The following is a 10217-nucleotide window of genomic DNA, read 5'->3' as shown; positions in this document are numbered from 1 at the left end:
AATGCGCCGTACGGTTTAAACAGTCCGGGCCGCAGAATAGACGAATGAGCAATGCAAAACAGTGATTTATATCGTTTAAGCAAAACAGCGATTTATATTATTTTGAAACCCGTTGTATGTCTTGCAAAAAAAAAAAAATTGAATGAACCGCGCTGCACATGACACGATGCCCATAGTTGGTCGTTGTTTGATGACGTTTGCAGGGACTTTCCAAGTCTGTAATAAACTAGTTAAGAGGTAAATGACGACAGATAGAAAGGGGGGTGAAAACCTTGCGATTCGCAAAGCTAGAGGCGTTGAAACATGAAAAAGATTCAAACCTACCTGCTGTCGAGTTACTTCAAAGAAAGACCAAGAAAAGCGTTTTTCTGAAATTTACAAATAAATATAAGAATGTCAACACGGTTCCCCAGGGGAGCGGACAGGACAGCCAGCCAGTTGCCTTGCTGTTCTGCTGGCGGTTCTGGGATTTACAGCAGCAGCATGTCATCTCCAGCAAAACAGCATCCACGTACGCTTACTGACGAATTCGCAGTCCCCGAGGAGAGACAGAGCTTTCTGGCATCTGTCAAACCTAAAGTCGAGCTGCTGTTCAGGGTGGATTTCACAATCGTGGGCCTGCTGGACCCGGCCGCGGGTCGCGGAAGCAAAGCGGCGAGACAGATTTGGCTTCAGTTGACGGGGAAGAAGGAAGATGTATGGAAGGCCAAGGTACCAGGCTCTTTTTGTTTTATTTGGTATTATTATTATTATTATTATTATTATTATTATTAGTAGTAGTAGTAGTAGTAGTAGTAGTAGTAGTGTTATTAACATTGTTCGTGAGAGAAAAAACAATCTCTGTAAACTTAAAGTATGACCCACAGAAGTACTGTAACACTTTACCATTGACGTTGCTGTGCGCTCATAGCTACGGCTCTTCCCTGTACAAACGCAGGTTATGACACTGCTGACGTCACCTTTCCTAAGGTAACTTTGGAAAATGTTGGCAAAACCCCTTCCTCCGTGCGCGTGCCAGCACAACAGCATTCCAGAGGGAGAAAGAGTAACACCGGCCGGACTTGCTTTGGGTCAGTACTGGACCTACAGTACTGTTCGAGTACCAGTGATGAGTACATCGGTGTCTGTGCTTCAAAACAATGTACGAATGAAAGAAACCACCTTTAGCAACCGCCAGGTCATAAGCAGGTTAAATACATTGAAGATGTGGAGCTACTGTTTACAACACAATAGGCCTATATTATGACGTTATTCTTAATAATAATCATAATAATAATCATAATAATAATAATAATAATAATAATAATATCATTATTATTATAATTTGACAGTAAGTTACAGTAAAGCAGTGTTTTATTATTATTTATTATTATTATTATTATTATTATTATTATGATTACATGTAGTGCCTAATACAGGTTTTTAGGAAAACAGTACATGCTGTTGTTACCTGCCCCATGTTGAACATTTCATTTTAGCAACAAAACACAGTTTGAGGGGAAAGTTGAGTTGTTTCTGTTGAGCTGTACTGTTGTGACAGCAGCCCTGTTCTTCCCCAGCACTCCACTTACCCTACCTGGATAAACAGTGTAATCTTCTGCACTTGTATTGTATAGAAGTGCGCATACTGGGGTTGGGCTAATCAAAGCAGTATCTTTAAAGTTTTGAAAAATAAATATCAACATTTTTTATTTTTATTTATTTATTTTTGTTTTCTAATTTTCAATTCTTAACCATGCAAGGCGCTAGTGTTTTGTTTTATTTTGATCAGTGTGTTACTACTGTAAGTAAATAATGTCTTAACACTTTTCAAAAATGAAACCAGAAGTTGTAATTATTTACATCATGGGTCGGACATTTCTAAAGAAACCCCCTCCCCAAAATGTTTTACTGGAATCTCTAGTACAAAGCCTCCCCCATTTTCTCTTTCACAACATCTGCTGGAACCAGAAATGTGAGTGATTCATATACTTTACATTTTGGCCTTTCATAACATGGTAATCAAGCCAAGAGTGTGATTCATATGCTGTGCATTTCATACTGTATATACTAGCAGTAGAAATCCCATACCGTGTTCCAAGGGTATTTTACACATGCTGTGTGTGCGTAGCCACAGTATTGTATCTGAGTGGTATCTCTGGGAAGCACTGAGTCACCTTATAGTAACTAACAGCAGTACCAACAAAAAAACCCCACAAATGTCTGAGTGGGATGTTCTGTCCACCGGGTCGCTAAACTGAATTTAAAGAGGAAGTAGCAGGGTTCTGAAAAGTATAGTGTTGCTACAACTGCTTAAATAACGTACCTGTAATTGTTCTTATCATTGTTGACAGCCTGACAACTTTTTACCCTTAATAACTTTGAAGTCTGTTTCAAAGCTCTTTTCAGAATGGTTGCTCTAGTGAACTGGGGATTGAGATGTGTCCTCCACTGCAGGAAGGATTTAAAAAAAAAAAACACAAGTGCTCTGGCTTTTCTGTTCTGTACCACATCATGCATCGTTATTGCTGTGTTACCTGTTTGACAACGTGGACAATAATCCGTACACTATCAGTGCACTAGAGCGGACATAAGTGTAACAAGTTGTCAGGGTGTTAACAATGAAAATATAAATGACAGGTGCGTTATTTAAACAGCTGCAGCAACACATGGGGACGTGTAATGCTATATTTTTCAGATCTCCGCTGCTTGCGCTTTAAGTTCTGGTTATTTTTTCTCGCCACAAATAAATAGTCCGGTTGGGGTAGTTTGTCACAGCTGTCTGAGTGTAAAGTTGCCTTCTGAACCATGGCTTGAATACTGTGTTATGTTTCCTTCTGGTTGCAGGAATACATCAAGGGAGTCTGTAACCCAGAGCTGCAAGAGATGGAGAAGTACCCCAAGGATATGCACTGCATATTTGTTGGTGCACAGAAATTATTCATCAACTGCCTCGTACAGGACACAAGCGCCGATGTGTCTGTGGTGGAGATGGGCTTGCTGTGCATTCGTGGTGGGACTGAGGCCGTGGTGATGGCGCAGAGTCAGATTCAGCAGTTTGTAAAGCTCTTCGTAGAAAACCAGAGCTTGCCGAGTAAAAAGGAGCCTTTGGTGAAAAGGGCGTTTAAGAATTTTGTAGAATCACATGCTGATAAGTATACCATGGAATTGCTTCTGTTGCCAAGCTCCCTAAAAGAAGAACTTTTGAGTCTCACCAAGAGCACGGTGCAGCGGGATACAGGGTTTGAGTTTCTAGACACTTCAGACAAAGTGCAGTCTCACCTGAGGTGCGGAAACAATGTATCCTGTATAGACACAGAAAACCAGCAAGAGGCAGAGAGAGGAAAAGCCTGTACCCCTGTAACAGAACTGTCAAACCAAATTCTGAACGCCTTTATCGCAGAGATTAAAGACGATCCACATGTGGAGTCAACAGCGCTGAAGGAGAGACAGTCTTGCAAGAGGAGATCTTCAGTCAGTGAGGATCGGGATACAAAGAGGCAGTTTTCACTTGAAAGCAAAGACAGCACCTATAGTGTTGTCAAATGTGACAGCCCCACATACATACTCAGCGATGAGGACAGTGCTAACACTGATGGCTCAGTCATTATGGTAGACAGCAACATGAACAGTGACGAGGTAGAGGATGTGAGCCCTGAAACCGATTACAACTGCCTGGTTAACTTCTTTAAAACCATGGGGTATGCCAAGGAGCTTGTGGTTAAAGTCATCGAGGAGATGGGCCAAAGGGAGGAACCTCTTGTGCTTCTCAAACGTATTGAGGAAGAAAACCAAAAGCTGCAAGGAGGGGAAAAAAAGCACCCCCTCTCCCAAGCTCCTAGCTGCTCAAAAAATACTTTGTGTGAAGGAGCGAAGAAATCAATCCAGCCAGAGGTGCGTTCGGTCAAGGAAAAGCACAGTAGCATATTAAGTGATGTGAAGAACTGCAAGCCTTTGAATGCCTGTCAGCAAGAACAGCAAAGTGACTCCCTCAGGGTGACTGAGAACGTATCCTTGTGTCCACGTATAAAGGCAGTGATAACAATCGGTGACGATGAAGATGAAAGTGATATAGAGACTGACGGGTCCTCTGTGGAACCTGCTCTTAGATTAGTGAAAGAGAAGGTGACTCTGAAAGAAACAGACTTCATAGCAAGAGGGAGCTCTGGGAAGCTGTTGTTTAAACCGGTCCCGGTTGAGTCCATCACTCCTGTGCAGAGCTCAGCAGGACTCTCTTCCAGAAAGGACGCCAGCCCACCCCCCGATAAACTCTCTGGCTGCTCCTCCTCCTCCTTCTTGCAGGCTGTTCCTTCCAGGCCGCCTTTACAATTCATCGCAACAATGCCTTCCCATGAGGCGGCAGCATCCATAGCCACTGCTAAACCTCAGAAGCCAAGTACTTCATGTGTGACGGGAGAGAAACGCTTTCAGGAGTCTCTAAAAACAAAATACAAACTGAATCTCGATAATAAACCAGGAAGGCCGGATCTAAAAAACGTCATAATTGACGGCAGCAATGTGGCCATGGGGTAAGTATTGTGAAACATGTAGCCCCTGCAGTATAGGACTGGGCCAGTGCCCATGTTGGCTATTGGTGTTTCTGTAAGATCAGCAGTACCTAACGAATAGTGTAACTGTGACCCTTGTGTTGCTGTGAGCCATAAGGAGGTCTTGCTTGCCGGCCAGCACTCAGCCACTCACTATACACTTAAGTCTAGGCTGGATTGAGTTGAACCCACCCCCACCTCCCTTGTGTTTATGATCAGATCTAGACTCTCAGAACATCACATGAACACAGACATTGACAATTTGATTATACAATAATATGTTATATGGGGATATTAAAAAAAGGGGTAAGGAATATTTGTTGTTTAAATTCTGTTCATTTATTTCATACAATTAGATGGGCAACCCCAAATATCTAACTGAAGGTGATATTTTGGGGTGTCTGTGTGCTTTGTCAGGTTGAACTATCAAATTCCACCCAACCACTACAGTACATAATTGACGTGGGACTACGAGCAACTTGGTAATTGACACAGATGTTGATTGAGTACATGACCAACAGTATTCATCTTATATATATCTGTTATATCACCGTACAGTACAATGATACGACAAAAAATGGACTGAATGATAATACCTGAAAATAATCTTAATATTGGTTTAATAAAGTGGAGAGAGGTCTTTGGTGAGATGTGCACAAACATGACTGCAAAGGCCCCCATAGTTCTGATAAGCAGCACTATAAGTTCAGCGCTGTTGTGTTCAGATTTCAGTTTTAATGTACGGGGTCTCGGGCTGTCCCCTGCCCAGGACTGTGTCGAGTTGGTGATGTTACAATGTGTAGGCGCTGTGGGTTTTTTCGGTATCTGTTGTCGAGTAACTAGGATCATGATATAGCTTATTCTTTTGTAAAACTGATTACGAAAAACTAGTCCCCATAATTTCTGAGAATTGCAGATGCTGTAAGGTTAGATGACAGATTAATATTCAAAGATAGCGGTTGATTCTGCATTGTACTGCAGTTTGGTGCGCTGTGCAGATGCAATGTGAAAAGTACTTGATTTCGTAGAAAATAATTCTGAGAAAGACTTAAAAAAAAAAAAAAAAAAAAAAAAAAAAAAAAAAGATTCCCGTAAATCAGAAGACTCATTTGTTAACTTTTTTTTTTTGTTAGTAAAAGTTCCCTGTCTTTGTTCACCTGCTGAAATGCACAGCAGTGAGCTGTAAGATGGAACCACAGCAGAGGTGATCTAGGCTGTGTGGGCTTTGGCCCACATAGATAACATCGTCTGCTTCCTCACTGAAAGAAGGGTTATTTTTGGATTCAAAATCGCTTCTCCATTCTGTGAAACTTGGTTTGCATAATAACAGCATGACAGTGTCTCAGGCTGGAGCTGGTCCAGGTCACAATGTTAGAAGGGGAAGCGCTACTTTTTCTTGATCTTTTCTTTTGCTGTAAGTTCTTCAGTGCATCCGTTTTGTGTGAATGCTCCTCACCCATTCCTCACATTCTCTTCCAGGCATGGGCTGCACAAATACTTTTCGTGTCGTGGGATCGCCATTGCCGTTGAGTTCTTCTGGAAATATGGACACAGACACATCACTGTGTTTGTTCCACAGTGGAGACAGAGATACGATCCCCTCATTACAGGTATGGGTTCTTTGCTCTGAGTATCTCAGGAGCAGAAACGCAGGTGGCAGTGTTCAAACCAATGGGGGGAACGCTTTGTGTTCCCGTCACACACTATCAGATCAGTATATTCTGGATGTGATGTATACTAATGTATCACAGCTCTGCTACACGGATTGTTTGTGTCTCATTTGTTTGTATTTTTTATTTTTTTTTAATAGAGAAGCATTTCTTAGAAGAGTTGGAAGAGCTGGGGATTCTGTCCTATACGCCTGCTAGAATGTTTTGTGGACAAAGAATTGCGTCTCACGATGACAGGTAGGAGTTCTATATCTATATATCTGTGTAACACCAAAGCCATATTCACTGTAGTGAAGGGAGATGCTATTGAGAGCTTGCTTTCAAGGGCAGACCCGCGTCTGGTCTGCCTCTAGCCAGTGCTGCTGCCTCCTCATCTTTTCATGAGCAGCTCATTCAAACAGTGGAAAGGGATTCCTTTAGAAACCTTCCACCACTGTATCCACAAGAGGCAACCAAAGCCAATAGAAAACACAATGCACTGTAGCCTAACACAATGTTACCTGACCTGCGTGTCTTCATTGTTTACAGGTTCTTGTTGCACCTGGCAGAAAAAACTGGAGGAGTCGTTGTCACAAATGACAATTTAAGAGAATTTGTAACTGAATCCAAAGCATGGAAACAAATCATAAAAGAAAGGTAACCTGCCTGTTAGTAACTGAGAGGGTTCCTTGAGTGTCTGAAGCAGTCAGAGATGAGTGACTTTGCAGGACAGCAGCCTGCCTGTTAGACAGGTAAATTTTACCTGGTTAGAAACAAGTTACCAAACTCAGCTTGTCTGTCCAGTAGTACTGACTGAAATGATAGATGGCCCTAACCCCAGTCCCAGGCTACAGAGACCATGCATGATATCTGTATCTGACTGAACCCCCTAAACAAACACCTCAAGTTTATCAACAACAGGGGTTAACAATGGGAAACATAGCAAGATCTTGTTTGCATACATTTATCAACGATTCATGCAGCTCATGTGTAATTTTGTGTTTCAATAGGCTTTTACAGTATACATTTGTTGGTGATATATTCATGATACCAGATGATCCTCTTGGGAGATTTGGACCCAGACTGGATGAGTTTATGCGTAAGGACTTAAGGTACCTATTGAATGCTTCTTCTTTAATAGCATATAAATCTACAAAACTATATAATTCTGATCGCATTTGAAGTATTTTCACTGGAATTGTATATTTCTGTATTTGCTTCTAGGCATGTACCTCCACAAACACAGCTTGGACCTCCAGCAGCAGCATCCACTGGACCTCCACAAGCTACAGGGCCTGGGCTTCAAACCCCCCCTCTCCGAGCGCAGAGCCCTGATGAGCCTCCACGCAGATCTGCCGCAGACACGGCAGACGCCAGGAAGCACCTCTATAATATCTTCCCTCAACAAAGGCAGAAGATTGATCAGATCCTGTCTGAGCACCCGCACATGAGAGACCTGAATTCACTGTCCTCGCTGGTGCTGGACCTCCAAGGACAACACGGGTAGCAAGCGCAGGAAGAAAGGCACGGACTGTTGCGCTTTTCTTTTTGTTGTGCGCTTGCGAGAGAACAATGTAAATTCAACTTTTGAGTTCGAAGTGGTTCGTGTTTATTAGAAAAGGAAAAATATTTTGTTAATGGGCTCCGCTTAACAGCTGTGTGTTCAAAATGTGTATATTTTCTTCTAATTAACATTTAATTTATTGCATAAGACTAGGTTTGTCATTAATCATTGCGTTCCAATGCTTGTTTCTTGCTGTTCAAAAGAAAATTATATTCTTGCTGCTCTTTTTGTTATAAACCATGTTTATTGTCTGTCCTTGTAAAAAATGAACACACACCATCTTGTACATTTAAGTACCACACTCATTGGGTACAAAATATTTTTTTTTACATTTAGGGCAAACCCTTTCTAATGAAAAACACTGGTTTCTTATTTTTGTGTGTCTCAGATTTGAACAGCTGCTGTTTTAATTCATTATAGTGTTACTGAAAGCACTTCTTTGAACAACTCTACAGCTGTGGCCAAAAGTTTTGCATCCCCCTGTAGAATTAACTAATTTAGCTTCGTAAAGTCGAATGAAACCTGAATAATATTATTTTAACATATTGAATTACACACTGCTTTGTAGTTTTCTTTATACTTAACAAAAAAGTGACAACATTGGCAAAAAGTGACATTTCGAAATCAACATGAAATAGTGTGCTGCTATTATGGCTTCTGGTAGAGTTCTTCAATATCATTTTGTAGTTTCTTTAATTACATGACGATAAATAGGCTCACTTTTATGTTCATGTATTTTATGTATCTTAATCCTAAAATTCAAAGTGTTGGAAAACTTTGTCCATAGCTGTGCAGACTGTACTAAAATGTTTGTTCATAGCTGTGCAGTCTATACTAAAATGTTGAGTTTTTACCCTAATGTGGCTGTTTAGGTCTTTGTGACCCTTGTTCTGTAGTTCACTGAGGTTGAGACCTGGAAGTAGTGAAGTCGATTTCTTTGTTTCCGTTGAGGCTCCGCTGTCATGTACGTTATCTGTTTTTGAAAGTCCACATTCATTTCTTGTGATTATTGTAAGGTGTTTATTTTAAATGTTTATGGAACTAGTCTCAGAATGTTCTTTACAGTTATAGTTGGCTGGGAAGATAAGCATATTAAAGATCATTTCCATTGCACCTCCGAAAGCATTTTGCAGTATATGCACTGTTCAAGTCTGTCATTAAAAAAAAACTGTTTTGAAGTTCTTTATGATTCTGTGTCCATGAGTCAATTGCAATAAACTAAAAGGAGCGTCCTAACTGAATGATCCCTTGGTTAATAGAGGACAGTACTAAACTAGTATGCAAGTTTATACCAATTGCAACTGACTAAGCAGCTAAACATAGTCCCCAGCTACATATTAAAATGTGTCTCAAATGCAACTAACCAAAGTAAATGCTGCTACCCAATACAGGATACTAAAACATGTTACAGCACTAAGCCGTGCAATTTCTATAGACTACAGACTTGTGGTATCATACTAACTGGAACAAATATGAAAGTGAACTATTCATAACCAAAAATTATATGAAACGATTTGAAATCTTCTGGAGGAAACAAACCAAAATAAATAAAAATAAAAACGTTTGTAACAAAACCAGTCTCATTCATATTCAGCTTAATATAGGCCTATTTTATAAATAATAATAATAATAATACGAATTTTCAGTGTCTACTTTCAGCTCTTCCACAGATTTTTTTTTTTTGTTATTATTATTTGCTGCTGAACCTGCTGGCTGCCTCAGGGAAGGCAGCGTGAAATGTGCTTTCTGCGTAGTGGTATTCCATGCAGTTGTGCGTTGCAGGACTGCTGTGGGATCCTTTCACCCATCCACAATTTAAATTAAAATATTTTATTCACTCTATGAAATAAACTTTTTGCTCCATTGTGTAACTTTAAACATGACTACTGGCCATATGAGATGAACCCCATTTCAGAGGTTGCAAACTTGGAGTTGAAGCGCAACTTATCCCCAGGCTTACATCACAAAATGTACTTCATGGTGTAGGTGAGGCAGCTGGCTGGCTAGCTCTGTTGGCACAGCAGGGGATTCTGATTCCCAGGTTAGTGGGTTCAAGCCCTGTGTTTTGGGAATGGGTCTGATTCCCAGGTTAGTGGTTCAAGCCCTCCGTATAGGGAATGGGTCCGATTCCCAGGATAGTGGTTCAACCCCTGTGTTTTGGGAATGGGTCTGATTCCCAGGTTAGTGGTTCAAACCCTGTGTTTAGGGAATGGGTCCGATTCCCAGGTTAGAGGGTTCAAACCCTGTGTTAAGGGCATGGGTCTGATTATCAGGTAGTAGGTTTTCCTTTAAAAACTTTTCCCTTCTTAATTGACTCAGTTATACACAATTGGACAAGGTGTCAGTGGTCTTAAATATAAAAATAATAATATAAAGAGGTTGATGTAAGATCTGATATGCAATGCTAGGCTTGCATGTAGCCAAGTGGTGCTGTGCGATCATTCAGTGAAATGAGGTGTTTTATAGTCAGTGTGCAAC

At 40.9% G+C, this 10217-nt stretch overlaps 1 protein-coding gene across 1 annotated transcript; it reads left to right on the top strand.

The window, feature by feature from the left end:
• The first annotated feature begins 207 nt into the window (after nt 1–207).
• On the top strand, nt 208–8263 carry n4bp1 (nedd4 binding protein 1). Its single transcript, XM_041222078.1, has 7 exons — nt 208–711; nt 2827–4508; nt 6006–6136; nt 6337–6433; nt 6725–6832; nt 7186–7287; nt 7400–8263. The coding sequence occupies exons 1-7, from the start codon at nt 394–396 to the stop codon at nt 7680–7682; spliced, it is 2721 nt and encodes a 906-aa protein (XP_041078012.1). The 5' UTR covers nt 208–393; the 3' UTR covers nt 7683–8263.
• Nucleotides 8264–10217: the final 1954 nt, after the last annotated feature.

Source organism: Polyodon spathula, chromosome 21, assembly GCF_017654505.1.
Source record: "Polyodon spathula isolate WHYD16114869_AA chromosome 21, ASM1765450v1, whole genome shotgun sequence".
Taxonomy (NCBI): Eukaryota; Metazoa; Chordata; class Actinopteri; order Acipenseriformes; family Polyodontidae; genus Polyodon; species Polyodon spathula.
Note: the sequence above shows the minus strand (reverse complement) of the source record. Positions and strands in the feature narration are given on the sequence as shown.